The sequence below is a fragment of the Colobus angolensis genome, unplaced genomic scaffold (assembly GCF_000951035.1).
Source record: "Colobus angolensis palliatus isolate OR3802 unplaced genomic scaffold, Cang.pa_1.0 Scaffold293, whole genome shotgun sequence".
Classification (NCBI taxonomy): domain Eukaryota; kingdom Metazoa; phylum Chordata; class Mammalia; order Primates; family Cercopithecidae; genus Colobus; species Colobus angolensis.
The window spans coordinates 2,437,885-2,460,464 of NW_012116188.1; the positions used below are offsets into that span (position 1 = coordinate 2,437,885).

Consider the following 22,580-nt stretch of genomic DNA (forward strand, 5'->3'; position numbering starts at 1 on the left):
TGGTGACAGATGCCTGTAGTCCCGGCTACTCATGAGGCTGAGGCAGGAGAATCACTTGAACCTGGGAGGTGGAGCTTGCAGTAAGCCGAGATGGTGCCACTGCACTCCAGCCTGGGCAACAGAGCAAGACTGTCTCAAAAAAAAAAAAAAAAAAACAACTCTCTAGCCAGTATTGGGAACATTACTTTATGAAGTAGTCCTCAGGTTTCATGACCTCAAATGTGCATGTCTCCACAAGTCTGCACAAACCTTTTCTGTCTATCTTCCTTTTAGCTTGAGAATTCCTACACATCTTCAGCTACCAACCAAGGTATACTTTTGTTCAGGAAACCTTTCCTGAACCTCAAGTGTGGGTTAAGTGGCACTTCCACAACATCTGGTTCTACCTATCACTCCGTGTAGTTATGGTTTCTTTGTTTGCCTTTGATCCTGAACTGTGAGTTCCAGGAGGGCGAGGACTCTTTCTGTCTCGTTCACTGTTGTATGTCTGGTACCTATGCCACTTTCTAGCAGTCAGTAGATGCTCAATTAACATTCAATTGAATTTGATTGTTTGCAAACTCACAGCCTTAGAAGGAAGCTTTCACTGTGGGTACAACAAACCAAACTAAACTCCTAATAAATGATGAAGGCAGGAGATGAGTCAGGTTCTACCCAAGTGTTAGGGCGAAGCCACTTTCTCTCCATAACACATTGCCTTACCCGTGTGCTATGAGAAGTAACACCAGCAATATTGGTGGCCTGGTTCTCAATAATAAATATAAATATAATTTCTGATAGGACATACTTCTAAATTCTGATGTATTCATAAGTTTATTTGGAAAATACTTAATTGCCATTCTTTGTAAAGTTCTACAATAAAGATTTATATGTAATACTAAAGAAATGATTATATTTTCAATTGTCTTCTACACTGTTAGCTTATTACATTTCTATGCATTAGGATGGTCTCAATCTCGTGATCCGCCAGCCTTGGCCTCCCAAAGTGCTGAAATTACAGGCATGAACCACTGCGCCTTGCCGGCGCATTAGACTTTTCAATAGTGATGTTTGATGATGAGAGAAAGGGAGTAACACCTCTAAGCTACTCAAGGAGAGAAAATGCAAATCAGTGTTCTAATATTGACTCAAAATGACCTTCAAAGTGAAAAAAAAAAAAAGTAGTTGAAAGTATAAAACTTTTATAAACATGGAAGGTTTCCAGAACCTTGACTTGAGAATGAATGTCAGATCTCCAAAAAGTCTAGAAGGACATTAACGAAAGGGCTGTCAATGTCTTAAAATCCTCCATTGGCTTCATTTTTCTTCAGAATAATCATTAGTATGACATTCAGGCATTTTCCTGATCTGACCCAAACTCACTCTCTTCTCTCCCAGTCTTCTCCTTGGCATACTCTACACTCCAGCCTCCTGGGATACTGTCTTTTGAAGTGCCAGGTTCCTGTACATCTTTGAATCTGTTATTTCTTTACTGGGATGCCCTTTTAAACTCCCACAAACTCCTACTTAGACCTGCAAACTGTAACTCAACTTCTAATAGCAGCCAATTATTTGCTCAGGGCCCAATTATGGGCAATGAGGTCTGAGATGATGTCTCCAAGGAATCCTCTGGGAGTTCTCCTACTTATAGGCAGGAATCATCACAGGTCACAGCAAGAACGGCAAAATCGAAAGGAATATAACCGGGGTCAGCTACGCTTTGGTTTGTCCAAGCACACTTTCCAGTGTGCTTACCGTGTTACAACTCATCTCCTCTATACGCATGTTCCCTGATGACATTGTTGAGCTGCAGAATTAACTAATCCTAAAATCTGATGTGGTCATTCACAGCTAAAAGCATCTGTAGTCTTTTGTTCTTTATGTTGTAACAATTGTCTTACAGATACTTCCCCCGTTAATTCATGAGCTCTTCCAGGACAAAGAGACCCAGTCTTCTTGTTCTTTGATTCTCCCTTGGGATACAGACTTATGTCTATCACTCAGTGAACATTCAATAAATATTTGTTGAATGGTGATAAATAAAAAAGGGGATTTTAACTTTAAAATACTTAGCCATAGTTACAAACACTTGAAAGGAACGAGTATTAGCTGTGTCTGAGGGAATATAAACTGATGAGATCAGTTCAACAAGCAAATTCCAAATCAGTTTTGCTCCTCTGGAGTTGACCTCACAGCGTCTAATGACTTCCCAATTCTCTGGCTGCTTCATCAGTAGGGACAAAAAAAGTATATTTAATAAATTAAATCCTGTAAAAATCCTCAATACAGCCTATATGTCATCAAGCACAGAGTGTTTGTTTGTGTTCCTTTATCACAATAAGATCCTTGTTCTGTTCCCAGTAGTTAACAAATAATATGTAATACTTAGAGAAACAAATTGCGCTACCTGGATGTCTTGAAGTAAATAATTTATCTGAGCATTCTTATGTCTAAAATAATTCCTTTGGGAGGCAGAAAATAGTTTTCAAGACAATGGTTCTCAAATTTTACTTTACATTGGAATTACCCGGAGAGTTTTTTCAACTTCCTAAGTCCAAATGCTATGGTTTGAATGTTTATGTCCCCTCCAGAATTCATGTGTTGAAACTTCATTGTCAATGTAATAATATTAAGAGGTGGGACCTTTAGGAGATGATTAAGTTATGAGGATAGCACTCTAGTGAGTAGAATTAAGGACCTTATAAAAGAGGCTGCACCGAGCATGGTGGCTGGCACCTGTAGTCCCAGCTGCTCTGGAGGCTGAGGCAGGAGAATCGCTTGAAAATTTCACACTTGGGGCAGTTGCTAAACCAGGGGCTTGTTGGGTAGAGAAGCAGGCATGCTGGAGGACAGTCTGCCTGAAAGAAGAGAAAACAGCCACACTTTGATGGACACAGCATATCAAATTCAAATCAGAATAATTCCCAAGCACAGAGATAATCATCATAAGTGATTCTCTCACACAGGAATCTTGCTCAGTAAGAAAGCTGGGGAGCCAGGCTGGAAAATGGAGAGGGATTTCCCAATCCCACTGTCTTTTAGTCTTATGATCTCATGGGTCTCTACTAGTGGTGTTGAAGCTCCACAACCTCAAAGTCTCTGCAGTCCCACATTTTGGTGTGCTGTCCCTTAGTCCCACTGTCCCACTGTCCCACATTCTGATCTCACAGTCTCCCACACGGACACTCCCACGGACTTCCAGTCTCCCAGCCCTGTGTACTCAATGACGATTGCAGCTTTGCAATTATGCATCCTCACAGTCTAACAGTCTCATGGTTAAGCAGAACTTTAGGTCATTGGTTTTCAAATTACTAGAGTTTTTTTTTTTTCTTCTTCAAGATCAAAACCAGACACTGTCTCAACAAGCAGCAAAATTAAGTTTAGGAAGGTTACAAGGCCAAATGATCTCATGGATATATATTACTGGTTTGAAAGACATATTGAGTTTTCTTCCTAATCCAACAACTGACTTATTATACATTCAGAGTATTTATTCCAAAATAAGAATACCTGTTTTCTATCTAATTCATAAGGAAATAGTGATCATACATTAATATGAATTATACTAATCACTTCTTATGAAAATGCAAACATAGTTGAGTGCCTATTTTTTCTTAATAAAAACTTTAAAAAAATCATTAATGAAAGGAAACAGAATTAAGAAAATTAAACACTATCTTGTGATATTCACAAAACAAATGATATTAAAAATGCAATGATATTTCAAGAAAAAATCATTCTTACAAATGTTAGCAAAAGGCATGAAAGTAATTACGTGATATGACACAATTACATTTTTATATGAACTTTCATATTTTTCAGTATCTTAATGTTCATGGAGTACAAATTTGAGTTGACTTTCTGCAGCAGAGAGTTTTGCTTCTTAAGAATGAAGAATTTAATACATGGATTTTTGCCAGATTTGTTTGCATTCTTTATATCACAACTTCATAATACTGAACACCTGTTCAACCACCATTTTTCTCCAAAAATGTGATCGTTCAGCTTGAAAGAAAGTTTTTCACTTCCATTTACAAATCTCTCACATTTTTCACAAAGCAGTTATTAATCTGCAACCAGACTTACAGTTCTTGAAATTTACACAGAACATCACTACAGAGGTTGAATCTTAGGATCTCTGTCCTTTTTAGCAATCTTAATAGGAATAAAGAACTTTTTTTAGACCTAACACAGAAAATATCTTAAATGGTAAATGTTCAAATAAAATTTATTTTAAAACATGCAGATTATTTTTTATGATTAGTTTACTTTAGTTTGACCTTTTGTTCTAGGGTTCTTGATAGACTAAAAAAGACCATGCAGCTTTCTAAGTGAAGCTGCTTATTTCCTGTCTTAAATTCTTTCGAATTTTACAAAGATCATAAAACAGATTTACATTTCACACTCCGATTTTCCAATCAGATAACGAATGGACAGATAATTTGTAAGCTGGAAAAACATATCTGTTTCACCTAGTACATTTTATTTATCACCAATAAGCTATCAATAACTATTACATACTTACTTTCTCCAAAATGAAGTCAAGTTTTAAACTTTTTAACTGAAACATTAGTCTACTACCCAAAAGGTCAATATTTCTTATTACGAAAATCCCACATTCCATGTGTTTTATGCATTTAATAACAAAATAATTACAATGCAAAGGCAATGCCAACTTAGACTATGAATCTTTATTTCTCTCAATTATCCCATAATTACTGAAGTCTTTGATTCTGCTACTTGGTTGCCTGGCTCAGTCACTGATAGGCAGCTTTAAATATTTCCCAGCCAGAAAAGATGTACTACAGCTGGGCGTGGTAACTCACACCTGTAATCCCAGCACTTTGGGAGGCTGAGGTGGGCAGATCACTTGAGGTCAGGAGTTTGAGACCAGCCTGACCAACATGGTGAAATCCCGTCTCCACTAAAAGTACAAAAATTAGCCAGGTGTGGTGGTGCATGCCTATAATCCCAGCTACTCAGGAGGCTGAGGCAAGAGAACCGCTTCAACCCAGGAGGCAGAGGTTGCAGTGAGCCGAGATTGCACTACTGCCCTCCAGCATGGGTGACAGAGCCAGACTCAGTCTCAAAAACAGGAAAGAAAGAAAGAAAGAAAGAAAGAAAGAAAGAAAGAAAGAAAGAAAGAAAGAAAGAAAGAAAGAAAGAAAGAAAGAAAGAAAGTGCTATACTATCTGGTAGGATCTCTTCTTCTAGTTTCACTGTTTCATTGCAAGCTGGATGTCCCAGCACATTAAAAAAAAAGAAAGAAAGAAAAGGAAGGAAGGAAGGAAGGAAGGAAGGAAGGAAGGAAGGAAGGAAGGAAGGAAGGAAAAGATGTACTACATTCACTAGAAGCAATTTTCACATCTTATTTTCTTAACAGATACATCTGAAAATGTGTTCTAATGTGTTTGATAATATAAAAAATGGATAACATCTGTTTTGGACAGTTGACATTTTGCCATGTCCACATCACATGCACACACATACACATGGCAAACTTAGGTTTTATAATGCCTGACAGACGTGGCAGAGGCCCTGAAGTAGCAACATTTTGTCTAAAGGCATAGCTGGTGCTTTCTTCCCTTTCATGTGGCTCTCAGCTATAATTAACAATGGCTGGTTTCTGCAGCATTACTGTCAGTGCCATTAATCCAAACAAAGATGTTATTTATTTCAAAATGATGCCAAATCCTATGACTCATAAGTTAATAAGTCTAAAGTTACTTGCAAAAGCATTGTATGGGAAAACAATGTTGAAATGCTTCCGTACAAAATAAAAGGCAATTCTTTCCTAGAAAGCTGAGTCATTAACTGATCTAAATAGGAAAGGGGCAGTGAAGGGGAGAAAGAAAGTGCTATACTATCTGGTAGGATCTCTTCTTCTAGTTTCACTGTTTCATTGCAAGCTGGATGTCCCAGCACATTAAAAAAAAAGTTTCCCATCCCTACTCTCCCTCAGAATTTATAACCTTATTAGAAGGCTGGGTGTGGTGGCTTAGGGCTGTAATCCCAGTGCTTTGGGAGGCCGAGGTGGGAGGATCATATGGAGCCAGGAGTTTGAGACCACCCTGGGCAACAGAGCAAGACTATATACTGAGCTGAAAAAATTAGCGAGGCATGGTGGCTCAGGCCTGGGGTCCCAACTACTCTGGAGGCTGAGGCAGCAGGATTGCTTGAGCCCAGGAGATTGATACTGTAGTGAGCAAATGTGCCACTGTGCTCCAGCCTGGGCCAAGAGTGAGACCCTGTCTCTAAAAAAATACATGTATAAATAAATAAATAAATAAATAACCATATTACAAAACAATTTTAATTCATCTACAAATAAGAGAACATACAAAATATTCACTGAAAATGCTAAATTCAATATAACCAAGTAGGAAAAGTTTTGGATAGTGATATAAATACAACATGAGACCTTAAAAAAATTCCAAGTACACATAACCTCCATGGATATACATTTACATGTATCTTTGGCCGTATTATTTTCCACCAATCCAAAAAGCAATTGATTGTAAAATAAACTATTATTTTTTGTACCACCAAGAAAATCACCACTGATTAACTTATGATATAATGTTACTGATAAAACCAATCCATGGGGAGCTATGCTAAAATTTTTATCAAAAGGTCAGAGGTAACTATTTTCTCTCCCTATGTGGAACATTCTAGAAAGGCTGGAATGAATTTGGTTTTTTTGACAGTCTTGCTCTGTTGCCCAGGCTAGAGTGCAGTGGCATGATCATGGCTCACTGCAGCCTCAAACTCCCAGGCTCAAGCAATCCTCCCACCTCAGTCTCCAGAGTAGCTGGGACCACAGGCATGTGCATTTAAAAAAAAAGCCATTTATTGTAGAGAAGGGGGTCTCCCTATGCTCCCCCAGCTGACCTCAAAATCCTGAGTTGAAGCAATCCTCACTCTTTGGCCTCTCAAGTCCCGGGGTCACATGTGTGAGCCACTTTGCCCGGCTTCAAATGAAATTTTTGTTTCACTCAACGTCACTGTTCCTTAACACTGGAAACTTAATTACGTAAATGAATTATGACATATCCATACAATACAATACTATATAGCCAAAGAAAATTAGACAGGGATATGGAAAGACATGTAGAGAGAATTAGAAAGAGACTCACTAGTCATCGGTAAGAAAAAAAAAAAAACAACTGTTGGCTCTTAATAGAAGTTATCCCCGGCCGGGCGCGGTGGCTCACACCTGTAATCCCAGCACTTTGGGAGGTCAAGGTGGGCAGATCACGAGGTCAAGGGATTGAGACCATCCTGACCAATATGGTGAAACCCCGTCTCTACTAAAAATACAAAAATTAGCTGGGTGTGGTGGCACGCACCTAGTAATCCCAGCTACTCAGGAGACTGAGGCAGGAGAATCGCTTGAACCCAGGAAGCAAAGGTTGCAGTGAACCGAGATTGCACCACCGCACTCCAGCCTGGTGATAGAATGAGACTCCATCTCAAAAAAAAAAAAAAAAAGAAGTTATCCTCAAGCACTAAAATTACAGGTGATTTTTTTTCTTTGCTTTTCTTTAGTTTCTAAAACTAAACAAACATGTAAGCACATACAAACTCATTTAATTCTTGAGGTTTACCACTTTTTGTAGCAGATGTCTTACAAAAACAACTCTCTATTACTTGCATATCTCAGACCTGGGCACCAAAACGATAGCCACTGACCACATGTAACTAAACTTTTTTATTTTTATTTTTTATTTGAGACAGAGCCTTGCTCTGTTGCCCAGTGCAATGGAGCAATCTAGGCTCGCTACAATTGCAGTCTCCTGGATTCAAATGATTCTTGTGCCTCAGCCTCACGAGTAGCTGGGATGACAGGCATGTGCCACCAGGCCTGGCTACTTTTTGTATTTTTAGTAGAGACGGGGTTTTGTCGTGTTGGCCAGGCTGGTCTTGAACTCCTGGCTTCAAGCTATCCTCCTGCCTCGGCATCCCAAAGTGCTGGGATTACAGGCAGGAGCCACCACGCCTGGCCTAAACTTTAATTAAAACTGAATATAACTAAAAATTTAGTTCTTTGGCCCTACCAGTCACATTTCAAGCACTGAGTAGTCACATGTGGCTAGTAGTTGCCATATGTGAACAATACCTTTTCATCATCATGCAAAGTGCTATTAGATAGAATTACCCTAACCATGGTTTGATTGGGATCTGTGTAAATAATGAGATGCTATTCTTAAACATTATAAATGTGCTTTCTTTCCTCTTGCCTTTCCGAGCACATGACCTCCATCATATTCTATTCCTGAAGTACCCTTCTGCCTTGGAAGAAAGCAATTTGTTGTAGAAGGATGCAAGGTGGGAGACGAATATAATATTCAGCTTCTGACCCTGAAAATAGGACCTTTTAAGAAGAAAGAGACTTGCAAATCAGGCCACTTTCTTAAGGAAAGATGCTTTAAATTTCCCTCTTTCTCATTTCAAGCATTTACTAGACAAGTGTCTTCAACATTCTGCTCACATATCTCCATGCACTTTTGAAAAGCTGTGTATCTTCTTCATCTGTCTTGAATTGACATATAAAACTGTTCATCATACATTTAGCCACAAAGATTTATGTTTCTATATTATACATGTCAATGAAGTTTTGTCCCTGAATAGTTAATTCCATATATGGAAATATCTTCCTTATTACCTAATCATAAAAGTCAGTGCTCACTGTTGAAATAATCAGCCAAATTAGTAATCTGCTAGGAAAAGTCTGACTTTGATTTTTTAAATTCATATCAAGGTATTAATTAGGATCCCTTTGATAACTTTCTCACTTCTGGATTCAAATTCAAAGATATCAATGGGTAGGTAATATTCAAATTCAAAGACATAGATTGACAGGTAATAGATGGATGATTGATTGAAAGATAGACAGACAGATAGATAAGTAGGCCATGCATTTGTTGTCTGGGTGAAATAAGGAGGTGCCTGTTTCAGTATTCCTTTCTCTTCTTGCTCTTCTGGTTTTGTTCTTCCTGGACTCACCCTCAGGAATTAGACATTCTAGAACCATCCTTTTGCTTGGTGCTCTAGAAATCATTTACAGTACTCAGAGCAATGTGCTTATAGGATTAAGGAACAGTGAGAGCCATGCCTGCCCTTTTTTCTCCATCTGTGCTTGTGTGTGTGCACTCTCTCTAGAGAGATAGATATAGGTATATAGATATAGATATATAGATACACACACACAATCACACACACATGCCTCTTCCATGTTTATCATTTTCTAAACCTGAGTTATCTTCTGGGTTTCATAATAGCCTCCTTCTCTTAATAGCTGAGCCTCTAGAACAAACTATGAATCCTCTTTTCCTCTATTTCCTCCCCTCAATTCATTTTTCGCTCCAGTGCCATTCAGCTTAAACTCTCACCTCTCAGTGGAAATGGCTAAGACCATGACCACCTAATTCCTGTATTTAATGTACTCTTTTCATTTTTCAAGGGAAATTGTCCTCTTAGGGGTAAATAATACTGTTGAACATTCTCCCTCCCTCTTGATTTCTCTCCTTTCTTGGTTTTTTTGTAATCAAGTTTTCCTGATTTTCCCATCCCCTTCCCACCCACCTGCCTTCCTCCTTTACTTCACTCTGTCATTGGTGGTCTCCTCTCACTCCACTCCCTCTCCCTTCCATCTACTCTTAGACCTCCACTACCTCCTACAGGCTGATGACCGTACGCATATATCTCCATCCAGAATTCTCTCCTGACATCCAGATTCATGTATTCAAATGACTGGACATATCTACTTGGAGGAAGGCAACTCCATCATCTTTTCCTCAGACTATGTTATTCCCATGTTTGGTAAAAATCCTATCATGTTCCTAACTGTCAACATTAAAGAAAAAAACCCCGAAATTCAAACATCCAATCACTGACCAATTCCTGATTCTACTTTTCAATTCTTTCTTATATTGTCTCTTCTCTTCATCCACACTGCCATGGTGCCAGGTCAAATTTTAATCATTTTCATCTGAACTACTGTAATAGCTTAATTTGTCACCCACTCTTACATGGCTAACTTTCTAATTAGCCATGTGGCTCATGTCACTTCCTTGTTGACAATTCTTCAAATGTTCATGTTGCCTCAACAATAAATGCATACAAGAGAGGGCAGTTCTTGGTGAGAGATGTGATCAAGCAGAGAGATCTCTTTCAGAAGCCTGGCTTTCCCTCAAGACGAGTAAGAAGAGGGCTGGAGGCAGGGAGTATTCTGAGGGTAGGTGAAGTTCAAGAGAAATGGAACAGGAAGAAGCTCTTTCAGCAGCCTAGGATCTAGTTTAGACCTTGGGGCCAAGAGCAAAGAGAAAGGTGGACTGGGTCGTATTTTAGGCTGCTTGCATAGGAGACCAGCCAGATATTCAGGAAAGAAAGCCTACTGGAGAATAATGAATATGAAAATACTGAAAAATCTTTTAAGCCCAATAATAGATAATTAGAGAGATTTGGAGCTGAAATTCATAAGAAGACAAGACACACTTTACATGTAATAACAGCACTAAGCAGAAATAGTATCTATCAAAATGGCAACTCACCAATGATAATATTAAATTCAACATTTAAATACAGATTTTCAATGGCCATCAAGAGTTAATCAATATCTATAACATCCTTTTCTAGGAAAGGCCTTTCATTATTATTATGTTAGTTGCAATTATTTAGCCATATTCATCTTAGTATTCATCATTTGTGGTTGTGCCAAATATATTTTCAATTTCAAAAAAAAAACACATTTAAGCCTATGAATTTTTAATAACAGTTTATGTGAACCCTTAGGTGTTTCTGAGAATATTAATTTTAAAGTTATTTCATTCCTTACATTATCTCTGTTTCTTCTGAAGTCAGTTCTGCTAGTTCATGTGGGCGTGTGTCTTTAAGATGGTTAGTATTCCTTAAATATGTAGTGATCTTTGATTGTTTAAATTTATGAATGAAGGACTGGGCTGATTAAAGTGACTGATGAAGATTATCTTTCAAGGATTTATATCAATCTTTGCCCAGTTGGCTTCTTCCTTTCTCTCTAAACAACATTATTTAAATTTGGCACTTTAAAAAATGTATTTGAAATTGAATAGGAATCATATATCTATTTCTGCAAGTTTATTTTGTTTAATATATTTGTGATATGTATTGATATTGACGAATACATTGCCAAAATACATTGATTTTCATTGCTGCATTGTAGAACATAGAGTGATTTCTGTAAAGATTTGGGATCTTTCAAATTTTTTTGCTGTGATAACAAATGATTCTATTAATGAGTTTATAATAGGTCTCCTCTATTCCAAACACACATTACAATTCCCTTTTAAAAAATAATATATTTAGGATGATATTTAGAGTCAAGTTAAATTTATTATAGAACTATCCTTTATATACAAATATTCAACAGGACCTGGGCAAGATGGCCAAATAGGAACATCGCTGGTCTGCAGCTCCCAGCGAGATTGACGCAGAAAGCCGGTGATTTCTGCATTGCCAACTGAGGTACCCAGCTCATCTCATTGGGACTGGTTAGACAGTGGGTGTAGCCATGGAGGGCAAGCTGAAGCAGGGTGGGGTGTCGCCTCACCCGGGAAGTGCAAAAGGTCAGGGAACTCCCTCCCCTAGCCAAGGGAAGCCATAAGGGACTGTGCCATGAGGAACAGTGAACTCCAACCCAGATACTATGCTTTTCCCATGGTCTTTGCAACCTGCAGACAGGAGATTCCCATGGGTGCCCAAACCACCAGGGCCCTGGGTTTCAAGCACAAAACTGGATAGCTGTTTGGGCAGACACTCAGCTACCTGCAGGCGTTTTTTTTCATGCCCCCGTGGTGCCTGTAATGCCAGCAAGACAGAACTGTTCACTCCCCTGGAAAAGGGGCTGAAGCCAGGGAGCTAAATAGTCTAGCTCAGCAGATCCCACCCCAACAAAGCACAGCAAATTAAGATCCACTGGCTTGAAATTCCCACTGCCAGCAGAGCAGTCCGAAGTCGACCTGGCATGCTCAAGCCTGGTCGGGGGAGGCACGTCTGCCTTTACTGAGGCTTGAGTAGGTGGTTTTCCCCTCACAGTGTAAACAAAGCCTCTAGGAAGTTCAAACTAGGCAGAGCCCATCTCACCTAGACAAAGCCACTGTAGCCAGACTGCCTCTCTAGATTCCTCCTCTCTGGGCAGGGCATCTCTGAAAGAAAGGCAGCAGCCCCAGTCAGGGACTTATAGATAAAATTCCCATCTTCTTGGGACAGAGCACCCAGGGGAAGGGGTGGTTGTGGGCTCAGCTTCATCAGACTTAAATGTTCCTGCCCGCTGGCTCTGAAGAGAGCAGTGGATCTCCCAGCAAAGCGTTCAAGCTCTGCTAAAGGACAGACTGCCTGCTCAAGTGGACCCCTGACCCCCATGCCTCTTGACTGGGAGACACCTGCCAGCAGGGATTGACAGACACCTTATACAGGAGAGTTCCAGCTGGCATCTGGCAGGTGCCTCTCTGGGATGAAGCTCCCAGAGGAAGGAACAGGCAGCAATCTTTGCTGTTCTGCAGGTACCACTCAGGATACACAGGCAAACAGTGTCTGGAGTGGACCTCCAGCAAACTCTAGCAGACCTGCAGCAGAGGGCCTGACTGTTAGAAGGAAAACTAACAAAGAGAAAGGAAAAGCATCAACATCAACAGAAAGGACATCCATACAAAAACCCCATCCAAAGGTCACCAACATCAAAGACTAAAGGTGGATAAATCCACAAAGATGAGGAAAAACCAGCACAAAAAGGCTGAAAAGTCCAAAAACCAAAATGCCTCTTCTCTTCCAAAGGATCACAACTCCTCACCAGCAAGGAACAAAAATGGAAGGAGAGTGAGTTTGACAAATTGACAGAAGTAGGCTTCGGAAGGTGGGTAATAACAAACTCGTCTGAGCTAAAGGAGCATGTTCAAACCCAATGCAAAGAAGCTAAGAACCTTGAAAAAAGGTTAGAGAAATTGCTAACTAGAATGACCAGTTTAGAGAAGACCGTAAATGACCTGATGGAGCTGAAAAAAACTGCACAAGAACTTCATGAAGCACACACAAGTATCAATAGCTGAATCAATCAAGCAGAAGAAAGGATATCAGATATTGAAGATCAACTTAGTGAAATAAAGTGTGAAGAGATTAGATTAAAAAGAATGAAAAGGAGCTAACAAAGCCTCCAAGAAATATAGGACTATGTGAAAAGACCAAATCTACTTTTGATTGGTGTACCTGAAAGTGATGGAGAGAATGGAACCAAGTTGGAAAACACTCTTCAGGATATTATCCAGGAGAACTTCCCCAACCTAGCAAGACAGGCCAACATTCAAATTCAGGAAATACAGAAAACACCACAAAGATATTCCTCGAGAAGAGCAACCCCAAGACACATAATCATCAGAATTGTCAAGGATGAAATGAAGGAAAATATGTTAAGGGCAGCCAGAGAGAAAGATTGGGTTACCACAAAGGGAAGCCCATCGGACTAACAGCAGACCTCTCTGCAGAAACTCTACAAGCCAGAAGAGAGTGGGGGCCAATATTCAACACTCTTAAAGAAAAGAATTTTCAACCCAGAATGTCATAACCAGCCAAGCTAAGCTTCCTAAGCGAAGGAGAAATAAAATCCAGACAAGCAAATGCTGAGAGATTTTGTCACCACCAGGCCTGCCTTACAAGAGCTCCTAGGAAGCACTAAATATTGAGAGGAAAAACTAGTACCAGCCACTGCAAAACATACCAAATTGTAAAGACCATCAACAGTATGAAGAAATTGCATCAACTAATAGGCAAAATAACCAGCCAGCATCATAATGACAGAATCAAATGCACACATACCAATAATAATCTTAAATGTAAACAGGCTAAATGCCCCAATTAAAAGGCACAGATTGGCAAATTGCATAAAGATCAAGACCCATTGGTGTGCTATATTCAGGAGACCCATCTTACATGCAAAGACACACATAGGCTCAAAATAAAGGGGTGGAGGAATATTTACCAAGCATATGGACAGCAAAAAAAACCCAGAGGTTGCAATCCTAGTCTCTGATAAAACAGACTTTAAACCAACAAAGATGAAAAAAGACAAAGAGCATTACATAATGGTAAAGGGATCAATGCAACAAGAAGAGCTAATTATCCTAAATATATATGCACCCAATACAAGATCACCCAGATTCATAAAGCAAGTTCTTCGAGACCTAGAAAGAGACTTAGACTCCCACACAATAATAGTGGGAGACTTTAACACCCCAATCTCAATATTAGACCAATCAGTGAGACAGAAAATTAACAAGGAACTTAAATTTACAAGAAAAAACAAACAACTCCATCAAAAAGTGGGCATAGGATATGAACAGACACTTCTCAGAAGAAGACATTTATGCAGCCAAGAAACATATGAAAAAAAGCTCACCATCACTGATTGTTAGAGAAATGCAAGCCAAAACCACAATGAGATACCATCTCACACCAGTTAGAATGGCTATTATTAAAAAGTCAGGCCAGGTGCGGTGGCTCAAGCCTCTAATCCCAGCACTTTGGGAGGCCGAGACAAGCTGATCACAAGGTCAGGAGATCGAGACCATCCTGGCTAATCCAGCGAAACCCCCGTCTCTACTAAAAAATACAAAAAACTAGCCGGGCGAGGTGGCGGGCGCTTGTAGTCCCAGCTACTCGGGAGGCTGAGGCAGGAGAATGGCGTAAACCCGGGAGGCGGAGCTTGCAGTGAGCTGAGATCCGGCCACTGCACTCCAGCCTGGGCGATAGAGTGAGACTCCGTCTCAAAAAAAAAAAAAAAAAGAAAAAAAAAAAGTCAGGAAACAACAGATGCTAGAGAGGATATGGAGAAATAGGAACGCTTTTACACTGTTGGTGGGAGTGTAAGTTAGTTCTACCATTGTGGAAGACAGTGTGGCGATTCCTCAAGGATCTAGAGCCAGGAATGCCATTTGACCCAGTAATCCCATTACTGGGTATATACCCAAAGGATTATAAATCATTCTGCTATAAAGACACATGCACATATATATGTTTATTGCAGCACTATTCATAATCGCAAAGACTTGGAACCAACCCAAATGCCCATCAATGATAGACTGGATAAAGAAAATGTGGTACATATACACCATGGAATACTATGCAGCCATAAAAAAGGATGAGTTCATGTTCTTTGCAGGGACATGGATGAAGCTGGAAATCATCATTCTCAGCAAACTAAACAGGAACAAAAAAACCAAACACTGCATGTTCTCACTCATAAGTGGGGGTTGAACAATGAGAACACATGGACACAGGGAAGGGAACATCACACACCAGGCCTGTCAGGGGATGGGGGACTAGGGGAGGGATAACATTAGGAGAAATACCTAATGTAGATGACGGGTTGATGGGTGGAACAAACCACCATGGTATGTGTATACCTATGTAACAAACCTGCATATTCTGCACATGTATCCCAGAACTTAAAATGTAATTTTAAAAAATTCAACAGACAGAAATAACTTCAGCAACAAGGACTTCAAAGGGTCCTTAAATCTCTAAACCTATAGAAAAATGTTAAGAGAAATGGGCTGAAAAGTGATCTTCAAAGAAAATTATTAAATTTGCAAATCAAGGGCTAAAATTGATTTCAGAAACTTCTGGTCTCCTGTTTTTAGTGACAGATAAGAAAAATGAGACTCATTGAAATCATATGACCTTTTCAAGGCAACACAGAACATAATGCCCTCTCACTGCAGGCTGTAACGACAAGAGAAGCAGTCACGTGTCCCCAATGGCTGCACTCTCTCTGCATAGCAGGTAAATGCAGACAATTTTCTTATCCCTCAAGAGAAAAGAACAGTCAACTTGTCCTCACTCTGATTTACCTGAGATGCTTGCTTCAGTTGCACTAGTCAGCTAGAACTTGGCAAGCACTGCTGTCTTTGGCTAGTTTTGCTTTGCATTTTAAAACTGTCCAGAAAAAAGGCAATGCTCCAAAATTATTTTGGCATAAACACTGTGAAACACTCTCTCCCCTCAGATAAATCTGACTTATAGTAAGTAGAAAGCAATTAGTCACCTGTGGTGGCATTTTTCAGTATAGTATTAGAGATTCTAGAAGAGACTGACTTGCAGTTCGTTCTTACCTTTGCATTTTCGATGCATGGACAGAGTGCCCACGCTGTGCAGGTCTTCACGGCTGGGTGAGGATTTTTCAGCAGGGAGGACAACAAAAGAACTCCATCTAAGCGATCAATTATGCTATCATGGAACCCAAAATCATGATATAAACTGTCATTAGTATGTGAAGACAAACATTTTAATGACCCACTTATTTAATTATTTTTTCTCCTTTTTATATTTTGGTTAGTTTTTTTTTTATTTGCAAACTTCATCAACAGTAGAGAGGTAACATGCTGAATTGTCAGTCCTCTGATTTCAGTTTTAAATCCATGACACAGAAAACAAGCTGCATGATGATTATGATTCACATAAACTGAAAATCAAGCCACGTAATTTTTTAAATTATCTGTACACAGACTGTTACCTAAATGTAAAAATATTTGTTTCTGTTTTTTGTTTGTTTTGTTTTGTTTTTGAGACAGAGTCTCGCACTGTTGCCCAGGCTGCAGTGCAGTGGCATGATCTCGGCTCACTACAAGCTCCACCTCTGGGGTAAACACCATTCTCCTGCCTCAGCCTCCCGAGTAGCTGGGACTACATGTGCCCGCCACCACACCTGGCTAATTTTTTTGTATATTTAGTAGAGACGGGGTTTCACTGTGTTAGCCAGTATGGTCTCAATTTCCTGACCTCATGATCTGCCCACCTTGGCCTCCCACAGGGCTGGGATTACAGGCGTGAGCCACCTCCAGGTTTTAACATTTCCACCTCTATGTATTATTCCAAAGAGGCTACGGTACAACAAATTTGGAGAATGAATGTGGCAGTCTTGGGAAAAGTATGTCAAGAATCCTTTGGCCTTTGGAAAGCAGGAGGATAGTCTATGCTTTTATAGTTAGTATAAACAATATGACTAGAAAGACTCTAGAAACCTTTTTTTCATGAGAAAAATTATTCATCATACAGTAACTTTTTTTCCTTCTTTTCTAAACTCTTATTTTAGTTACATGTGCAGGTTTATTACATAGGTAAATTACATATCAGATTAATGTGGGTTAATCTGGGGGTTTGGTGTACAGATTATTTTGTTACCCAGATAATAAGCATGTACCTGATAGGTAGTTTTTCGATCCTCACCCCCCACCCACCCTCCACCTTCAAGTAGGCCCTGGAGTGTGTTGTTTCCTTCTTTGTGTCCATGTGTACTCAGTGTTTGCTTCCCACTGACAAGTGAGAACATGCGGTATTTGGTTTTCTATCCCTGCATTAATTTGCTTACGGTAATGGTCTCCAGCTCTATGCATGTTGTTGCAAAAACAATTACAACAAAAGAAAAATGAATAAATGAGACCTAATTAAACTAAAGACAGCTTCTGCAGAGCAAAAGAAACTATCCACAGAGTAAACAGATAAACCTACAGAATGGGAGAAAATACATGCAAACTATGCATCTGATAAAAGTCTAATATCCACAATCTATAAGGAACTTAAATTAACAAGCAAAAACTGAATAATCCCACTGAAAAGTGGTCAAAGCACAAGAACAGATCCATCTCAAAAGAAGACATACACGCGGCCAGCAAGCATACTGAAAAATGTTCAACATCACTGATCATTAGAGAACTGCAAATGAAAACCACAAGGAGATACCATCTCACATCAGTCAGAATGGCTATCATGAAAAAGTCGAAAAATAACAGATGCTGGCAAAGTTGTGGAGAAAAGGGAAAACTTGTACACTGCTGGTAGGAATGCAAATTAGTTCAGGCACTGTGGAAAGCAGTTCGGAGATTTCTCAAAGAACTTATAACAACGAACATTCAACCCAGCAATCCCATTATTAGGTATAAACCCAAAGGAATATAAATCATTCTACCATAAAGATACATGCATGTATATGTTTACGGCAGCAAAATTCACAGTAGCAAAGACATTGTGGGGAAAAGAGAGATCAGTCTGTTACTGTGTCTATATAGAAAGAAGTAGACATAAGAGACTCCATTTTGTTCTGTATTTGATCTTCTTTTGGAGTTTGTACTTCTTTAACCTGCATTTGAGGTTGTAATGTTACAGGCATCTGAGTTGCTGTAAGAGGAGTTGGCCATTGTGGTTTAGATTCTGATGGCTCTGCTAATTCTGGACCTTTTTCTTCTAATTTTAACATTTCAGGATATATCACCTCCTGTAAATGATTATCGTCAACATTTTGCATTGACTGAGCCATTACTGGCTCTGCTGCATATTTACAATGTGAACTTTCTGTTCCTTTTGTGGATTCTATCCCTGCCTCTTTTTCACAATCTACTACACAGCTTTCAGGGACATCAGAAACTGAAACGCTATCTTCTTTCGTTTGAAACGGTTCTAAAGCTACTTTAATAATGACCCAATCATTCCATATTGTAAGTGGGATGATTTTACCTTCCCTATTTGCTTGTTTTAATTCTTGGCCAATTTTCTCCCAGTCTTTTAGATCTAAAGTTCCCTGTTCTGGAAACCATGGGCAAAATTGTTCTATTGTTTGAAATAGCATAATTAGATTTTTTGTAAAGACTTTAACTCCCCCTCTTTTTAACAGAATTTTAATAAAGCTGCGATAAGAGGCATATTTACTCTTAGTTTGCCCCACTGTTACCCTAGGTTCTTCCGAGCACACAAGCTTACCGCAAGACTGACTGTAGACATACTCGGGAGTCTCTCGTCGACTTGACCTCAATGACCACGCTCGAGTGTACCTTCACACCTAGAGAAAAGCACCCACGTTGGGCACCAGATGAAGGGGTGGCCTGCCCCTCCACACCTGTGGGCATTTCTCGTTAGGTGGAACGAGAGACTTGAGAAAAGAAATGAGACACAGAGACAAAGTATAGAGAAAGAAAAAGTGGGCCCAGAAGACCCTCACCTGCACCGGTCTCTGAGTTCCCTCAGTATTTATTGATCATTATCTTTACCATCTTGGAAAAGGGGAAGTGGCAGGACAATAGAGTCATAGTAGAGAGAAGGTCAGCAGAAAGACATACGAATGTTACAAAAGCAGAGCTGTTGGTTCTGTTTCTCTGGAGAGCCCTAGTACAGCAACTTTAAGTCACTTGGGTTTCTCCCTTTTTGGAGTAAAGATATGTATCATTTCAGAATATAAAGATGTATGTCTTTATACATATATGAATATACATATCTTTTAATATATGAATATACATGTAGAGATATCTTTATATATGGTTATATATATCTCTCTCTCTCTTTGTTCTGTTGTTCTTAAATTGTCTTTTCTTCTTAATTAGACAATAAGGAGCAACACCATCACTTAAAATCTTTGTTTCCTCCCCTCATCAGTTCACAGTTCTTGCTAGGTGCTCAAAATACATTTGCTGAGTAGGTGAGAAACAAGGCTACTATGAGAATGTACCTGCAACTCTCTAAGAGCCTAGTTAGATAGATGCATAATACTTCCCTAGGAGACAGAGAAAAGTTTTGTTGATTGAATAAAGGTTTCCACATGGGAAACTAATTATTGTGTATTGTAAATCCTCCCAATATGCCCAACTCAGCCCTCCATCTCATATAAGGTAATATTTTGGCTCTGTAAGTCATGATTTGGTAAACTTGTGATTATTTACATGACACACTGTATTTTTCATCATTTATGCACATCAATTCTAAGTGATGACACTATTCTGTGACCCCAAGTGTTTTCTCTAACACTTTTATAAAATCTTTCCATCTCCAGGGCCACTTACATCATACTTTCAGGTTCTACTGCACAAGCACCAACTGCTTTTGTAACATTCACAAGAAGAGCTTGGTTGATTCCAACAAGGAGGTTCACAAGTGGTTGAATGCCACCACATTTCCGGACAATGACTCGGTTTTCATGTTCTTGGCAACATTCTCCCAAGGCCCCAACCACATTCACAAGTACTTCTTCAGGCTGATCTGTTGAAAGTTCCACCAAGGTTTCAATGACTTTGTATTTCTGAAACCTAAGTTCACCATAAGAAAGAGAGAGAGAGAATTGTTTTTTGTATAAGGTTAGCTAAAAATTACTAAATGTTCATTCAATCCTTACAAACCCCAGTGAAGCAGATATGGTTTAATCGCCATTAATGAATGGCTAATCTGAAGCTTGGTAAATAGTAGAGCTGACATCTACACCCAGCCATCTGCTCCAGACCTGCGCCCTTAATCACCATGCAGTACAGCCTCTAAGAAAACCACAGCTTCTTCTAAACCTGAGGGTCTAAGATTCCACTCTACTAGGGTTTTTTTCCCCCTGTCTTCCAGAGACTACTTTACCTGAATGAAGTCTTCTAAATGTTTAATAAATTATATGTTATGTATTTTTTGTTTTTAAATCCATCAAACATGGCTCTATTGTACCTATTTGGGTTTAATAAATCTCTGGAAATGAGTAGTACCTTCTGCTACTTGGATAAAAATAAATGTCACTCTCAGGTATCTTCCATATTAACCACTAATACATTTTAGCATCTCTCTTGTCATAAAATTTCACTCTGATACACATGTGTGTGTGTATATATATATATATGTGTGTGTGTGTGTGTATATACACACACACATATGTATGGATATATATAAACATACACACACATACACATATACACACCCCTCAAAAGGAAGCATGCTACATAAAAGTAAATATTTGAAAATTACTAGTTTCTATACAGTAGAAACTACTGTATAGAAATTATAGAAATGTAGAAAAGAGAAATTACTAGTTTCTCTTTCTAATAAATTTCAGCAGTATTTAAGTACCATGATGCGGCTAACTTCCTAATTAAGATAAAAATTCCATTAGCCGAGATTACTTTTAATCTAGCCATGTCTTCACTATGCCTTATTTATTAAGTCAACTTATTTTGTGTTAAATGGTCGGGATGTGAATTTCTTGTTAAAGGAAATAATCAGGTGGAGTCAAGGAGAAGCTGCCTCAGAATACCCATTATTGAGAATGTAAACTCTCAAAAATATGAAGAGATGGATTTGAAAATCAAATCAAATGGTCATAAAGTTTATAAATACTTTAAAATCAAATCCTATGAAATCATATTTGAAAATGACCACTCTTTAAAGAGTAACTGGTTAGTTGACATTTAGCTGATTCATCTTGTTTATCTTTAGAAAAGGAAAAAGAATAAAATCACTTCCATCTCTAAAGATTCCATGGGAAATCCACCCACCCTCCTTGATAGATTCCCACAGAAAATATCAAAGATATTTCTAATTCAAATGGCTGCCCATAGGCAAGATAAAGAGATCATGTCAGCAAGCCTCTTAGTGCCACTGAGGCACAGAAAAAGTCATTGCCAGGTGGAGGGCAATTTCTATTCTTTTTGATTCTAAGAATCCCTTCATTGGGCTAACTTCATCCAGAATGTACTTCTATGACTAACATTAGAATCAACTCCTTACTAGAATGGCATTAAATGACAAGAAGGTGTTTCAGAAGCCATATCTTCATTTCAGAATATTAAGCGCCTTCTCTTACTTGGTCACATTCTCTTTGCTGATGGAACATTTCCATATTGCCCCTGTGACAGAGGCTAACTGCTCTTTATTGTCAGTGTTATTGAGTAGACTGGCCAAGGGCTTAAGTCCTCTGTGCAACCTAATGAGGTTCCGGGTTTCCTTATCTTCAACACACTGCACAAAAAGTCAAATCAGAGGCTGTCAGTGATCAAGGAATGTCAAGTTTTTGACGACTGCTAAAAAAGCTGCCATTCTAGTATGCTGAGACCAGCTCAGTCGGGGAGACCCTAACCCAGCAGCGCTAGAGGAATTAAAGACACACACAGAAATATAGAGGTGTAAAGTGGGAAATCAGGGGTCTCATAGCCTTCAGAGCTGAAAGCCCCGAACAGAGATTTACCCACGTATTTATTAACAGCAAGCCAGTCATTAGCATTGTTTCTATATATATTAGATTAACTAAAAGTATCCCTTATGGGAAATAAAGGGCTGGGCTGAAATAAACGGATGGGTCTGGCTGGTTATCTGCAGCAGGAGCATGTCCTTAAGGCACAGATCGCTCATGCTATTGTTTGTGGTTTAAGAACACCTTTAAGCAGTTTTCCGCCCTGGGTGGGCCAGGAGTTCCTTGCCCTCACTCTGGTAAACCCACAACCTTCTAGTGTGGGCATTATGGCCATCATGAACATGTCACAGTGCTGCAGAGATTTCGTTTATGGCCAGTTTTGGGGCCAGTTTATGGCCAGATTCTGGGGGGCCTGTTCCCAACACTAGTAGGTATGAAACTTCTTTCTAGAGAGATAATTTTCTGAAGGTGCCCCCAAGTAAAATATAATTCATCTCTCCACTGGTAGTTTCTGACAGTATGTCTCTCTCTTTACATGGCTTTGGGAATGGACAGCAGTTTCTACGTACTCGGCAATTCTCCCAAGCCAGTTTTGAGATAGCCTGGGCATCTCTTGAGGCGAAGGTTGGTGAGAAACCTACAACTCCAC

The 22,580-nt window shown here is 39.3% G+C and overlaps 1 protein-coding gene across 1 annotated transcript in view; it reads right to left on the reverse strand.

Annotated features, from left to right (window-relative positions):
• The window catches only part of LOC105516895, a 68,646-nt gene that overhangs the window by 18,808 nt on the left and 27,258 nt on the right, over window positions 1–22,580 (reverse strand). Inside the window, 3 exon segments of the mRNA XM_011949242.1 lie at window positions 16,122–16,236; window positions 19,836–20,078; window positions 21,605–21,749. Coding sequence (XP_011804632.1) covers window positions 16,122–16,236; window positions 19,836–20,078; window positions 21,605–21,749 — 503 coding nt within the window.